Source organism: Lepidochelys kempii, chromosome 5 (genome assembly GCF_965140265.1).
Source record: "Lepidochelys kempii isolate rLepKem1 chromosome 5, rLepKem1.hap2, whole genome shotgun sequence".
NCBI lineage: Eukaryota > Metazoa > Chordata > Testudines > Cheloniidae > Lepidochelys > Lepidochelys kempii.
In genome coordinates, this window is record NC_133260.1 from 68,881,590 (window position 1) to 68,898,419 (window position 16,830).

Here is a 16,830-nt window from a genome sequence, read left to right on the forward strand (position 1 = left end):
ATCTGACTTTGACACATCTCTAGAGAGAAGTTCTGACTAATGTAAAACCTGGGAAGCATTATGAGCTTCAAAGGACTATTTGAAACAATGTGAACTTTTAAAGTTAAGTGGGTTTCCCAGGAAATCTCTAGGGAGAAGTGTATGCAAATGAAAAATCCTACGGTTATGCAAAACCCCAGACTTTTGAAGCTATGCTCTGAGAAGAAACTCACAGTTTACAAATTACTTATCTCAGATTAAAGACCCGGGTTTTATAAAGAGGGGACTAAACTTTTCATGAATGTGCTTCTTCTGAGCTAATAGCTGTTGTGAACTTGTGACCATAGCAAAACCCCTTGGTGGGGTTTGAAGTACTGTTCACCTGCCAGAGGCCTTGGTTGGGAGTTGGGGTGATCTCTGGCAAGCTTATTAGCATGAATGTAGACTCTTTGACTGTTTTAAATATGTTTTCTATGTAATGCTTTTACCTTAAGAATAAATGTGCTTGCTTATAAAGAGCTCTGTGGTAACTTTACTGTGGGCAGTTATACTATTTATATCCTGAAGTGGGAACATGAGAAATCTCATACTCTTTTACAGCTTTCAGGAAGGGTCAGCAGAAAGCATGATTCAGCTGTTTTTTAAAGGAAAAGCTTGTACATCATATATCCAGGCATGTGCCAGATCCAGCTCTAATAAAACATTGCTTATTTCAGAAACCAATAATAAATACAGCAAACAGGATTTTGCTTCTATAGATTTTTTTTTAAAAAACACAGCATCCACTGTCCATCAGTTCAATTAATTCTGCAGTTTTTAAAAAGAAAATCTTTGTTCTTTTTGTTATCAAAATATCAGTGTAATTCCCTTTAGTGTACTAAAAGCAGACCCTTTAAACATTTACCACAGATTTGATATGGGTATATGTTAATTTACCTATAATAATACGAATGCTTTACTTTTTTTTTCTTGTTCTTGGCCAGCACAATTAATTAGGCAAGTAACCCTGTCTTCAAAATAAAGCATCATTGTACATTAGCTTACATCAGCTAAATTGTCCTGTGCAATGATTTAAACAAACAAAAACCTTCAGCAAATTAGAAAGAACAATTCAAATATACATTGCCAAACAGAAAACACTCTTGAACAACTACAAGTTTTAACTCCTGAAATTTAGTGGAATAATCCACTATTTAAGTTCAAAGTCTGAAAAGTTAATGTTAAAAAAGGAAAGTGTGTTATGAATGTGATGAAACAAACAAATAATGTGAAAAGCAGCAATTGGAATTTCAATGGGAATGAACCCATTAAATGCAAAGTAATACAGTGAGGAAAAAATAAATCAAAACAAAGGTATACAATGTTAGGAAAATTTTGGAAAGCAGTAATGGCAGAACAGCATAACATTATAATGTTTGACTTAAGATGGGTGGGCAACCAGGAAGAGGTTGACACACACGGTGTGAATTCAGAGAAGAGCAATAAAAATGATTGTCTAGTGGGATGACTTATCAAAAAAATGAAGATAAATAAATAGGTGTAGCTTGTCTAAATGATTACTAAGGAGGATTTAGGAGCCAGGATGGGTAGTAGTGTATACCTATTTGAGGGAGAGAGAGAGAAGAATGATATTGTGGTTAAAGGCACTGCAGTGGGACTCAGGAAAACTGGTTTATTTGACTTGGGCAATTCACTTCATGCCTCTGGGTGATAGTTCTGCATCAGTGAAATGGGAATAATGAAATTTTCCTTCCTCATTGGGATGTGTGGAGGATAAATCCATAAATACTTGGGAGGTTATCAGGTCCTTCAGTGATATAAGTCTTCTAATTACCTAGACACTTAAGGCCAGATTTTTAGAGGTATTCAGGCATTACTGCATTCAGCATTGCAACACCTAACTCCTGTAGGAGCCTAAAGCTCATTCTCAAAAAGGATTTAGGCACATAGAAGCCTAAATTCCATTAACAGTCAATTCCTACATGCCTGAATACCTTTAAAAATCTGGGTCCAGGGTAATCAATAGGCAGATCACGGGTCAAATCAGGACACCAGATGCTTTTCAATGGACCACAAAATCTTTTTATTTATGTATTATTATTGCAATCATTATTATTACTATTTTTGTATTATTTTCTCTGGAGTCTAGACCTTGACTATACTTTGACCAAGAAATGTGGACTTTCAGAAAATAATTTATCTCTGTCTGGGTCTATAATGATACTCCAAGAGTTTATAAATAGGATGGGATGAAATTCCGCAAAGGAAAATTCAGGATGGTTATCAGGAAACATGCCGAGGAATAGTTTAAATAGTGGTCATTTAAAAACTACATTATAAAAAACACTTGAAAACAAGTTGGCAAAGGTAGGGCAATGGGCTATAACTAACAGAGAAATCTTTTCCATCTCTAATTTCAATGACTCCATAAATGCTATAAAAACTATAAACATATGAAGTATTTATTTAAAAACAAATAAATGGGCTTCTTGTCCCACCCACACCCATTTCATTCTCTGCTCCTTCAAGCAAGATCTGGCAGTCTTCATAAGGAGTGCTGTGGCTCCATGAATTAAAGCAATCTTTGCTACTTTGATGAAAGAGTTTTGAGAGTGTGACTCCCCGTTCGGGTATTTTTTATTTTTAAACTTTTGTTTGCCAGGGAGAGGACTGTAACCCCCATGCAGCCACAGACAGTTCAGGAAGTATAGGGCTGCATACAAACAGGAGCAAGGATAATTGCAGAAATAACTGCTCTGATGGTATTCATCTAGCAAGTTCATGCATCCATGAAAATGGGTGCAAGCAATTAAATGTTCCATAGCTTTACTCAAAGAAAGCATGAGGAACATCTCTGAAGTTGGATCTGTTTTATAAGTTAACATAGGAACAAATATTCGCAAGAAATTGATAAAATGTTTGATATTAGTCGAGTTAAAAAACCTGTAAACCTCAAACAACTGGACTTCACAAAATTTTAATTTCCCTTTCAATTACTACAGAAACAATACAAAGCACCTCACTGGTTCTGGACTACATGTTAGAATGGCTGACATTCACAATTAGTGTAAACTTTCCCACTCTTACAGAAACCAGTATACTCCTGATGCTGGAGTTCCAGCGAGTTTATTAGTGGGTTATAATAAAAAGACTAGTTATAATATGACACATCAAGGATTGTCTAATTGTAGATAAATCCAAGACTTAGGCTTGTTTTGCTTCATGCAGTTATGATTCGAAAAACAGCAAAATTCTTTCACCAGATACTTCAGTTTTACTGTCATACCAAAATAGATTTTTAAAACTTTCAAAAACAAAAAACACCAGTGTTAGTTCTGATCAGTTTATCTAAAATGTTAACATAAGAAAAACAAGGGGGAACCAGTGACCAAATTGTGACTCTTCAGTCACAATTCTGTTTATGTTCTGCTTCTGGGGCCACACAACATTACTACGTTCTGCCCCTTACTCAGGGCTGATTTCAAGGTGGTAATCTTGTCCTAAAAGAATAATAGTTAATTCAGTGCTTTTCCTTCATATTTATCATAATCAAATAATGTCATTTACAAAGCACTCCCATTTGTTGTAGAGATGCAAAAATAAATAAAATAATAAAACAGCTATGAATTATTGAATATCATATATACTTACTAGTAATTAAATAAATAATACTAAAAACTGGCAAAACTAATAAAATAATGGCCAGTAAAGCTGAAAGTGTGGTAAACTTTTCCTGGGATACAATACTAAGCAAATCTAAGATAATAAATAAACATATCTGAAATAGATGCCAGCGTGTAGAATTCGATCATCTGAATTCAAACAGCATTATATAAAAACAAATGGTACCGCTAGTAGTTCAAGGGAAATATGTAAATCTACGTGGGCTTTTATGTTACTGTTATGATATAAATCAACTTGAAACATTTAATAGTTCAGTTCTCTATTCTGCCACAAGAAAAATTATTTAGACCCCTGCCTTGTTAACCATCACCACAAATCTCAAAACACAGCAGTAGAAAATCTACAATCCCATTCTTCATATATATGCTTTGCACACTGCTGGCTAAGACTTGGGACTCAGAAGTTGTCCCAGTGCATGTTGGTGTGAATTATGGGGGAAAACGCCACATAAAAAGCTAGAGGACACATGGGGAAGAAAATTAGACATACTAAAATACAACAATTTCTAGAGATCCGAGTTCACCAATATGTACAATGTTCCATATCAGCAGATTATATAATTGCACTCAAAACTTAAAACACTACTACTATTTTAAATGAAATTAAATATCAACAACAGAAACAAGAAGAAAAATTGAATATAAAATCCTACACAGTGAGAGTTAGGAATTCTTAATGTTCAAATTGTCCCCTTAGAGACACATCTTGATCATTTATGCAAAGGATTTATTGAGGAAAAAGGGGGAAATGCAAGCAAGCATGGTGTAAGAGAAGAGACTGAATGTCTCTCCTTGCTAAACAAAATAGATGTCATTTTAAAAACAGCTTGCACTAAAATATGGGAGTGGATTAAATTAGGATCAAGTGTTGGACATGCTGGATCTTCTGAAAAATGGGAAATGTAATCTTAGATGTTCATCCTAAATGTCTTGCTGCTGTTTAAATTTTTCAAAGAGAAAATTGGTGGTAATGTATTACTTGGTCATCAAGAAATTATTCAGTATGCAATAGCTAACAGGAACTGTTTTAAATCACTTAAAGTGCACCAACTGGAGAAGCAAAAAAAATTTTGTGCTCACGCTTACCAATTATAGGAATTTACAAGTTGGGTTTCTAAAAAAATTACAATTTTGGGACAAAAGGGTAGTAAACAATCTATGGACATATAACTAATTTGATCCTGCTGAATCTTCTCTAAAAAAAAAATCTTTGGACAGATGCATCATAGTATGGACGTGTTAAAAAAAAGTAAATATTGTCATTAAAATTATGTGGATTAGAAGGAAATCAACAAAACTTCGTAGACGGAATCAATGAGAGCCAATACAGAATTTCCACCAAACAGAAAAAAATAATTTTTCACACTGAGTAATTTGGAGGGTTGGTAGTAGGTTATGGAGTTGTTCTCCATTAGATTACCAGCCTGAAACAATTTTATTGAATAGTGACAGAAAGTTGCTACCATCTGATCTTGTTTGATATATGTAATCAAAGTGAGTGAAATTAATCTTCTCCATATTGCTGATATTACCTGTCACGACTGTTGAGTTCTAGACAGAAACGTAGACCTTTGGACTCTCTTACAAAGCTGTTGAAACCATTGAAAAAAAACTTTGAAAGTTATGAAAGCATTTTATTGCCAGTAGGTACATATTTTGTTATTGAAAATCTTCCATAAAATTTTTTATCCACATGAGGCGGGATGGTCCCTGAGCCCAAACATCTACATCACAATTTTATAGCCCTGCAGTCCCCACAAGCTCGAGTCAACAGACATAGGCCAGCCATCAATGTTTAACTGCAGTGTAGACATACCCTATGAGGCTGAAACCCTCTAAACCCTTAAGAACCTTAAATCCTAAACAACCATAGAAATGTCTTTTTATTCCCCAGCTCGGAGTTGAGCTATCTTACAAGTAGTAATTGTCTAGAATTCTGTACTATAACTGTTCTATGGATGGAGGACTTCAGTCTTCAGTGATGTCAAGTAGGCACCCACTTTTCACAAGAATACTAGTTTGTGAATTTGACTTGTGAATAACAGACACACCCCCTCAATGGGAATCATATAATTCTTGCTATATCCTCTGGTTTTTTTCCCTACCAAATTAACATCCCTTCGGTCTTGTCTAGTCGAAGTCTCAGCCTGCTAATGCCCATTCTTTCCCAAATCTTACCCAGACATTGAATAAGATTGGGTGAGGGAGAGGTAAAGCCTTGTATCAAGACTCATCATAGTACTGAAAAACCATAGCCCAGTCTCCAGACTAATGCACTGAAAAACTCTCTATACACTTTACACAAGAGGGGTGATGGAATGGAACCCTGCAGAATTCCACATGACAGCAGCCTCACAGGGGAGGAGCAGTTTCCCAATACTAATCTTGGAAAACAATCCACAAAAAAGAAACAGAGGCATCTTTTGGTTCAAAAGTCTTTGCATTAGAAGGCTCTCTCATGTCAGGCTTAAAGATGGCATAATGAGAGCTCTATTCATGGGAAAACAGCTTTCAGAACTAATGAACCTAAATCAGTAGTTTTCAACCTGTGGTCCATGGACCCCTGGGTCTGCAGACTACGTCTAAGGGCCCAGAAAAGGTTGTTGTTACCATAGAACAGTGGTTATCAACCTGTGGTTCACGGACCCCTGGGCATCCACAGACTATGTCTAAGATTTTCAAAAGGGTCCACACCTACATTTGAAATTTTTTAGGAGTCCACATTAGAAAAGGTTGACAACCACTGACCTAGCTACTACACGAGCTTCCTTATGAGCTGTAGGTCACGAAAGCTCACGCTCAAATAAATTGGTTAGTCTCTAAGGTGCCACAAGTACTCCTTTTCTTAACTACACAGTGGCTGCTCTTTACCCCAAGTGGCACTTCAGTGCATCCACCTACTTTTAAATACCACATGTGGCTGTTTCTAAGCTGACATTCAGTCAGCTAAGGAGGAATTTTAAGTGGGACTGTACAACCTAAAAAGTAAATCTGCCGGGTTGACAGTCTTGCAGTGGAGCTGAGCCTGGAGAAGAGAAAATGCCCACTGTGATGAAAAATTCCTAGCTCCAGCCAAACAAGAATTGGGAAGCATCATATTGACTTCCTCTGGGTACACCTTGCTTCCCAATACATCAATCTGAAGTGGGAGCTGGAGACAGAAGAAAAGTTTTATATTTCATTATCACTCTTCTAAGCCATTGAGTGTCCTCTCTCCAACCTTTTTAATTTTATGCCCATATTGCTAAGGCTCAAAATGTATGTGATCTTCCCTTTCCCTCTCTTCATGCAAATACAGTATTTGTTGGCAAACTCTGGGTAATTCTTTCTAATTTATCTCCTCAAAAGAAATGCCTCAATGCAGTGTTTCCTAAATTTTTCAGGTTTCAGAGTAACAGCCGTGTTAGTCTGTATTCGCAAAAAGAAAAGGAGGACTTGTGGCACCTTAGAGACTAACCAATTTATTAGAGCATAAGCTTTCGTGAGCTACAGCTCACTTCCTCAGATGCATATCGTGGAAACTGCAGCAGGCTTTATATATACACAGAGAATATGAAACAATACCTATTCCCACCCCACTGTCCTGCTGGTAATAGCTTATCTAAAGTGATTTCCAGCACAAATCCAGGTTTTCTCACCCTCCACCCCCCCACACAAATTCACTCTCCTGCTGGTGATAGCCCATCCAAAGTGACAACTCTTTACACAATGTGCATGACAATCAAGCTGGGCTATTTCCTGCACAAATCCAGGTTCTCACATCCCCCCCACCCACATGTATGGGGGTGGGGGGGATGTGAGAACCTGGATTTGTGCAGGAAATAGCCCAGCTTGATTGTCATGCACATTGTGTAAAGAGTTGTCACTTTGGATGGGCTATCACCAGCAGGAGAGTGAATTTGTGTGGGGGGGTGGAGGGTGAGAAAACCTGGATTTGTGCTGGAAATCACTTTAGATAAGCTATTACCAGCAGGACAGTGGGGTGGGAATAGGTATTGTTTCATATTCTCTGTGTATATATAAAGCCTGCTGCAGTTTCCATGATATGCATCTGAGGAAGTGAGCTGTAGCTCACGAAAGCTTATGCTCTAATAAATTGGTTAGTCTCTAAGGTGCCACAAGTCCTCCTTTTCTTTTTGCTAAATTTTTCAGGAAACTGTACGAGATTGGGTCTGAGCCAATGCTGACTGAAATCAATGGGAAGGCTTTCAGATGACCTCTGTTTGTTTATGGGTAAAACCCCTAAATGACAGAAATTGTCTCAGAGAGGCCCGGCTCATCTTTGAAGTTATGGCATAAAGAGGAAATATAGAGTAGCAGTCACTAAAGCTGAAGCACCAGTAATAGCACCCCTACCGGTGGTTGGAAACCACGGTTTTAATGTTCTGTTTAATGTTACAAGGCTTTAGTCAGATCCCACTTGGCCAACAGCCAAGACTAAGAATGAACCCTAAAAAAAATAAAAGAGAATATTTTCAAAATTAGGATATTCAGTAAAATATATTTCAGCAAGGGGATTATGCTGATGATGGGTTCTACTCGATAACAATGCAAAGCAGTGTGGACCAATGCATATTCAATTTCATTATCTGAGTCAGATGCCACCCTCAGAAGGCTGATTTTCTTTTTTGGTGGTTCGGGTTCTGTAGTTTCCGCATCAGAGTGTTGCTCTTTTAAGATTTCTGACACCATGCTCCACACCTTGTCTCGATCAGATTTTGGAAGGCACTTCAGATTCTTAAATCTTGGGTCGAGTGTTGTAGTTGTCTTTAGAAATCTTACATTGCAGATTTGACAAAACGCAAAGAAGATACCAGTGAAATTGTTCTTAAAATGAACCACATGTGCTGGGTCAACAGCTGTGACTGCTACAAAATGAAATATATGGCAGAATGCAGGTAAAACAGAGCCGGGGATATACAATTCTCCCCCAAAGAGTTCAGTCACAAATTTAATTAACACATTTTTTTTTAACGAGCATCATCAACATGGAAGCATGTCCTCTGGAAAGGTGGCCAAAGTACAAAGATGCAAACAAATGTTTAGCATATATGGCACATAAATACCTTGCAATGCCGGCTACAAAAGTAGGAGTGTTGCCAGCAGATTGAGGGAAGTGACTATTCCCCTCTATTTGGCACTGGTGAGGCCACATCCGGAGTATTGCATCCAGTTTTGGGCCCCCCACTACAGAAATTGTGGACAAACTGGAGAAAGTCCAGTGGAGGACAACGAAAATGATTAGGGGGCTGGGGCACATGACTTATGAGGTGAGGCTGAGGGAACTGGGCTTATTTAGTCTGCAGAAGAGAAGAGTGAGGTGGGATTTGATAGCAGCTTGAAGTGGGGTTCCAAGGAGGATGGAGCTAGGCTGTTTTCAGTGGTGGCAGATGACAGAACAAAGAGCAATGGTCTCAAGTTGCAGTGGGGGAGGGTTAGGTTGTATATCAGGAAAAACTATTTCACAAGGAGGATGGTGAAGCTCTGGAATGGGTTACCTAGTGAGGTGGTGGAATCTCCATCCTTAGAGGTTTTAAATGGCTGGTTTGACAAAGTCCTGGCTGGGATGATTTAGTTGGGATTGGTCCTGCTTGAGCAGGAGGTTGGACTAGATGACCTCTTGAGATCTCTCCAACCCTAATGTTCTATGATTCTAAGAAGAGGGCAGCATTATCTCCTGTAAATTTACACAAACTTGTTTGGCTTAGCCATTCGCTGAATGAGGAGGACTGAGTGGACGTGTAGGCTCTGAAGTTTTACATAGTTTTGTTTTTGTGCTTTTTTTGAATTACAACACAGAATAAAATACATATGAAAATGTACAAAAACATCCAAAACATTTAATAAATTTAAATTCTATTGTTTAACAGTGTGATTTAACCTGCAATTAATAGCGATTAATTTTTTTAATCACGCTTAATTTTTTTGAGTTAAGTGTGTGAGTTAACTGCGATTAATTGACAGCCCTAATATATATTATAAACACATAACAATCATGTATAAATACATGCATAAGATGAAAATAACAAAAATAACATAATTCAGTGTTCATTATTTGCAAAACTTTTGAAAAAAACCATGGAGGCACATAGAGGTTGTGCAGGGCATCAATTATTAAATGACTAAATAGATAGGTAAGTGAGAACATAACCTCTGAGTATTGGGAACTAATATATACTAAATTGAAGAAGTATGCAATAGTTTTGTGTGCAACCAGACATCCTCCTATATTTTCCAGTTGTTTCTATTAGACAGTCATTTTCCCCCATTAATGTTGTAGTAAAGAGCTCACTAAGCCAGTCTATGTATGAGGGAGGAATTACAGATTTCATTTTCTTCAAATAATTCTTTGGGCTACTTGAATACTCACTGCCATGCATTTCTTAATGTTAAGTGGTAATACCAAGTCATCTAGCACTCCTAAAATACACAAGTATGGAGATGGAAAAATAGTGACACTAAGTTTTTGAAAGAGCAATGAATATGGTTTTTCAGACCACATGCTTTTTTTTTTTTTTTTTGACAGATACACAGGATGTGCAAAAGTTTAGCATGTAGCTGTTTGCATTTCTAACATTTGCTGGGCATTGCCTATCTAGCGAAACAAATGTTTCATAGTTCAGTAGCACCTGTTAAATATCTTGCTCTGGAACAATCACAAGGATAAAGAGTATCTGATGTATCTTTACATTAAGCCAGATAGCCTTACTATCTCAACTGAAATGTGGAAGGGTCATTTCTTTTTCCCATTTTTCTTTGAGACTGAGACTGAGAGTGCTGCAAAGCATTAATTCACCTGTAAGCTATTCCTACAAAGAGACTTTTCCCCTATATTTCTTAACGTGTTCCTCAAGAGGTCAGAGAGTTGAAACAAATCAATTGTCCCCTAGCCTTGAATGAATCCTTGAGCATAGCCTCTGAAAGAAGGAACTGTGAGACAGTGGCAGCTGGTATTAGTTCCACATTACTCCTGGGGGAATTCTGCACACAGAATTTTATGTTTCCCTGAAGAACTGAGGCTGCAGGCCCCCACGCTCTGCAGAGCCTAGCTTTTCAGCTGACAGTGAGCGGAGCACCTAGTCTGGTGGGGGATGGAGGCTCTGCACGCTCTGGCTGACAGGCTTGATCCTCATCAAGGATCAAGGGATCCTTGATCCTCATCAGGGACAGGAGAGGGTCTGGGAGACCCGGCTCTGGTAAATGGTGAGGAAGGGCAGGGCGGCACCATACTTCGTCCCCTGATAGGACAGTAAAGAAGCTGTGGAGAGAGGATGCAAGTGTATGGGCCAGGAGTGCTCCATGGCTGGGTTCTTGGGGGAGGAGGATGCGAGTGTCTCAGCTAGGGGTACCCCATGACTGGGCTCTGGGAAGACAAGGTGCAGGTGTCTGGGCTGGGGAGTGCTCTGTGGCTGGGCTCTGATGGGAGAGAAGTATAGATGTTGGGCTCTGGGGGTGCCCCGCAGATGGGCTCTGGGGGTGATGGAGTGCAAGTGTCTGGGCTCTGGGGTGCCCTGCAGCTGGGATCTGGGGGGAGGAAGCGCAGATGTCTGGACTTGGGGGTGCCCCATAGCTGGGTTCTGGGGGAAGGGGGTTTGGGTGTCTTTGCTGGGGAATGTTCTGCAGCTGAGCTCTGGTGGGAGAAGGGTGCAGATATTTGGTCTCTGGGGGGCCCCATGCAGCCCCTCCAGTAGCACTGAACTGGAACTAGGCTGTTGTAGAGGTTTCTTTATACTCCCGGGGAAAATTTTTGTGTGTATGTCTGTATTGTTGATTACTTGTTGACAGGTACTTTGAAATAAATTACCCAAATAATTGAAGCTAGAGTGATACTTTTGTTATTTTGATTTAAAAAAAGCAGATTTTTGCAGAATTTTAAAATATTGTGCACAGAATTTTTGATTTTTTTGGCACAAAATTCTCCCAGGAATAACCAAAGGAGGCCAGTCTATCATCTTGCATTATATACTTAATTTCATTAATCCTTTTTCTATCCAAATTGTCTTAAGTGCGAAGTTGGCCTTGACTCTGAGACACAGGTAATCCTGCAATGGTATGAGAAATGAGAGAGTTCATTATTGTCTTATCTTTTTTTTTTTTTTAAAATCAGCATTCCAGGAAACAATCGTTAGTACTTATTTGTGACTGTGCAAAAGATCATCTATGATTCTATTAAGTGTCATATTCTGGTGTCTCTTACATACTGAAAATTTCTCACCTTCGATAATGATTTAAATGAAGTAATAAGGTGATAAGCGAGTATAAGAAGAACAAAGCTTAAGAAAGCCAGTGGTTTCTGAAAAATATTAGAAAGTTTGCATTTTTCTCCAAAACTTAATTTTCACTTGAAAAATATGATACTTCCTTTCTTTCCACTTATATGACTTCCCTCATAGACTTCTTAGCAACATGAAGCCCATGACAACAGCATGGTGTCTTTTAAAGCACTTGTACCACAGCAAATAATATTGCAATATCTAATAGCTATCGCAGCCTCTTTGCTAGGACCCTACTGCCCCGTAAATCAGATTATACATACTCCTTCTTAAGAATGTTCCAAAATGCACTGTGTGTATGTGCCAAGTTTCCAGTCAGATGCACCTTGGGTCTATCAGAAAGGCTGCCTTAATTGATGGGCTTGGAAAACTTTCTCAGCCAATGTAAAGGAACACTTGTTGAAGGGAGACCCTTCATTTTCAGAACTTACACTTTTGAAAGTGTGGGTGCACTTTCAAGAAATGAGGATCTCTTATGGAGCTCTCATTAATGACAATGGGAGCTATGTGCAAAGAACAAAAAGGAGAATTCCTCACCCCCACTTTGTGAAATACTCCAAAGAAGGCACACTAGGGCAGATTGCGCCCTTAACAACATCTCCACCGTCATGAAACAGAGGGATCAGGGTCAAAAAGTATCCAGTTGAGCTGCCTCCAGGAATGCTTGTAGGCTTGGCTACCAGCACTCTGTTCTGGACTGATGAATTCCCTGGGCACAAGACTGTATTTCAAACTCCATTACTGTGCATGTTCTCGACTAATGATGGACAAATTCCACAACATTCAGAGTCTGAGTTTGGTTTCAGAAAGCATCTTAAAGGCCAGATGCTTATCTGAACTTAACCAACTTTCTGACTCTACAAAATTCATTTGATCATCTCAAGAGACTAGTGTTTCTATGAGTTTTGCAGTGCTTCCTGCTTCTGCTTGGGCTTGAAGTACCATTCAGACTTTCGGACCAACCTGGAAATTGGAGATGCATGACAGTTCAAATAAATGAATAAAAATAATAAAAATGTAACTGAACTTTTCAGACCTTTAAAAAAGGTTAAGTTTAGGTTTGATTCACATTTTGGCCAAAAGTTCAGGGCAGAAAATACTAAGTTATTCTAATTAGTTTGACCTTCCCTAATCTCACATAATTTTATCCTGAGAAACCAGTGATTTTATATTTTGGAAGAATAGGTTATAAATAACATGATTATAAGAGGTAGTCTTTCTTGCCTGTGGTTCGTTGGTGTCTTATAAATTATTATTAAAAGTTTGTATCCAAAATGTTTTTTGATCTTTGTATTTTGTATCCTATATGTTGCAAACATTTTCCAAGCCTCTTTAACTGTGACATTGTAAAGGATCTTTTTGTTTTTTGTTTAATTGGATGCAAGATATAGTATAAATAAAATAAAACACTTTTCATTACAAAAGACAAGGAAACATTGCCATAAAAGTGTGGTGTTTACACAAATAAATGTATGTATTATGAGACCTGAATGTCAAAATAGTTTTAAACAGAAACCGGAGCTTGTTTGGGTTTGTTTTTTTTTAATAGAGTTTTCGAACAAGTCACAAACTTTTCGATTCAGTTTCACTATTCCTTACTCGAGTTAAAAATTGAATATTTTAAGCTTTGTCTCTTTGGTTATTTTTAAACAAAGCTTCATTCCGCTAGGAGTACTTTTTATTCTGAGCTTCCCATTTTCCACTGAAGTTTTCTTTAAGTAGTATTTTTTGCCTGTGGTTCATTGGTATCCTATAAATTATTTGGAAAAGTTTGTATCCCAAATTTTTTTTTACTCTCTGTAGTTTGTATCCTATGTTGTTGCTGACATTTTCCAAGTCTTTTTAACTGTAGCATTTGTAAAGGTTTTTTATTTTACATTAATATAGCATACCGTATATATCCTTCTTTTAAGTTGTAGTCACTTGTTTGATTTTCTTTTCTTAAAGTGTGTTGCATGGTACAGACATTGTAATACCATGTGGGAGGGTAAAGTTAGAAATTGTTCTCTCACTCCAGCTCATTCTTTCACTCCAAGCTGTGGGGTGGGGCACCGGGGAGATGATAAGGGAGGCTAGTTTAGAGTGGTTTTGTCTATTGACAGGTTTCAGAGTAGCAGCCGTGTTAGTCTGTATCTGCAAAAAGAAAAGGAGTAGTTGTGGCACCTTAGAGACTAACAAATTTATTTGAAAATAATCTTTCGTGAGTTACAGCTCACTTCATCGGATGCATTCAGTACTGTACCTTACTGTACTGAATGCATCCGATGAAGTGAGCTGTAGCTCACGAAAGCCTATGTTCAAATAAATTTGTTAGTCTCTAAGGTGCCACAACTACTCCTTTTTTTTTTTGTCTGTTGAGGTACTTCTACAAACTTGTGTTAGGCTATCAGAAGTCTATCGATGAATTTGTTGTGCTGATGTAGTGTTCTTAATGGAGAGGTGTGAGAGGCATTTAAGAGAAAAACAGAATCCCTGAAGATAGTGAGGGAAAGACTCCTCAGGTGCCTTCCTTGGACCAGTAGAGCAATATTTACAGCAATATATGAAGACTAATACAACACTTCTAAACCATGCTGCACAATACTGTCTGCAAATGTAACTGTGAGCCACCATCTCTGTATTAGAACACCCCTTGTGGTTTATGCCCTCGTATAGCTCCTGTGAAACTCAATCCAGTTTGAATTTTGCTATCAGAACAAACCCCCAAACTATGTGTTTTACTACAAATGACAACAAGCACAGAAGGAATAGAAGAGGCTGGCCAGCCATTCCCAGATATTGAAGGAAAGGATGCTGAATGTCACATTGGCTCTCCCTTAGAATAGGAATCTGGTACCTATAGTTGATGAAAGTTGTCAGTTTCAGTATGAAAATGGAAACTTTTATCGGATTTCACTTAAGGATCATATGAACTCTATGCTCAGGATGCTAATCCGTGCTTACTAAATCCACTGGTTTATGATAACCCTGTGCTAGTGTAAGCCAGCATGTTTCACACAATTTTCTTTAAGTAGCTACCCCAAAAATGTGCATTTGAGTATTTTAGTTTTGGAAAGCTAAATTCAAAGAAGGCTCAGTTCTGATCCCAATTCATCCAACTTTCCAGAGTTGTGGGACAGTTCAGCTACATGGTTCTACATAGAGAGGGACTGAACTTGAGGGGATTTTGTTTTAGCAAAGCTTTGTTATAGTTTTTTGGTTTGTTTTTGCCATGCCAAAACCAGGAAAGGTTGATATCCGGATCCCATTTATTTGAATAGTCAACATTTCATCTACAGGGGTATTCATTTAAATGTTTCCAGTTTTGGTCAGTTTCTCTTTGTCCTGAGTCTTAAATTTTGTTTTCAGAGTTCAAACTAAAAATAAAACCAAGTAAAATATCTGATATGAAACATTTCTTACAATAACACATTACAATGTATCTCACCATCATCATATTGCTGTAACTAAGATTAGGATTTCTGATGAGAGAACACGAACCAAGAAATGTAGTTTTATAGGCTCCAATACATTTTTGCCCCAACCAACAACCTCTACTCCCTGCCCCTCCCAAATCTCATTAATCACATCTCTTCTCTCTAAAAGCCTAAAAATGAGTATAAAGTGTGTACCCTACATCACAAAAACTATAAATAAGCCTTTTTGGTCCTCCATATATCTCAGATGTACATATGTGATCTATGTCCAAGTCTAGGTAAGACTTAGATGCAAAGCATAGAGAAATTCCAAATATTTTATAGCTAGCAGCAATAGAACTTGAAAGAAATTTGTGAACTAAATACACACAGATTTAGTGTCTCAGCCTGAAATAAAACGTGTAGAACCAAAGAGAGAGAGAGAGAGAGAGAAAAAAAAACTGGGGCTGGGGAAGAGAGATTTAGCATTTTCACTTCATAAATTGACTTTAGAACAGGCAGAATCACATAAAAGAAAACTCTGTACAATATTTTATCTAATCATTATATTATTTCTATATACTTCTAATTACTACCCTCTCAAAAAGGGGCCACAGCCCTATGCCTTCCTTCTTCTATAATGCAAAAGGAGACACAGTTGCAAAGATGTTTTGTAAATTTTATCAAACTGTAACATTCACAAACTCTCAACTTCAAATATAGGTAGCACAATAAGAAATGCATTACTTCTTCAACAATTATTGCAGTGGTTATCGAAATAAACTACCATTTGCTGTGCTCCTTCCCACTGCATTTGTTCCTACTCTAGATCAGAGTGGCATAAATGTATAGCAGGTTATTAATATGACATATTACATCAGTTTACCTTTTAAACACAGGATTGTCTTTAAATTTCTGACAGTCCTATTTTTCTTGGAATGGAAACTGGAATAAATTCAGATATTCAGCATTTAATTTTAAAAGTAACTTCTTTGTGTCTGAAGTTTTTAATAGATTAAGTGTCTGCAAAAACTTATATTATTTGAATTAATGAAGGATAGTTTAAACCTGTGGATATATTCTAGTACTCTCAGTTCCAATTTAAGTAAGTACTCACAATATCAATATAATATTCAGGTTTGTAAAATAAGATGTTTTAGCAAATGTATTTCACAAAAGTATAGTGTAATTGAAATAAGTAGTCTCTCTGGTGCTCAGATAAGTTAAAACTTTGTGCTCGTCAATGACCTCTGATTAATTAGGCTGTGATCAAAAATAAAAAAGTAGCTATCATTCTCAAAAAGTAAAAGTGCATACATTTGAAAGAATTAAAATTAAAATATACAGACCTTTCCTTTTGCAAACAAACAAACAAACCCACAGCTCCCTCATTGTCCAGCTATACTGAAAGAACAACAGAAGACACTAGATATGGATTTAATCAGGCCGCAACTTTATTATTAGATGTTTTGGCCTACCCGGCAGATAAAAGTGTACAGT

General features: G+C 37.6%; 1 protein-coding gene across 8 annotated transcripts in view; it reads right to left on the bottom strand.

The window, feature by feature from the left end:
- Positions 1 to 16,830, bottom strand: part of FBXL17 (F-box and leucine rich repeat protein 17) — a 485,194-nt gene that overhangs the window by 191,367 nt on the left and 276,997 nt on the right. The window contains exon 7 of one of the 8 annotated variants that reach the window (XM_073344637.1): positions 3,422 to 3,479. The exons of 6 other annotated variants lie outside the window; for them this stretch is intronic. In XM_073344637.1, the coding sequence (XP_073200738.1) occupies positions 3,461 to 3,479 (19 nt within the window). In that variant the 3' untranslated portion in view covers positions 3,422 to 3,460. Of the gene's footprint in view, positions 1 to 3,421; positions 3,480 to 12,648; positions 12,899 to 16,830 lie in introns of those variants that run through there. One more of the 8 variants, XM_073344636.1, reaches the window with a different exon arrangement.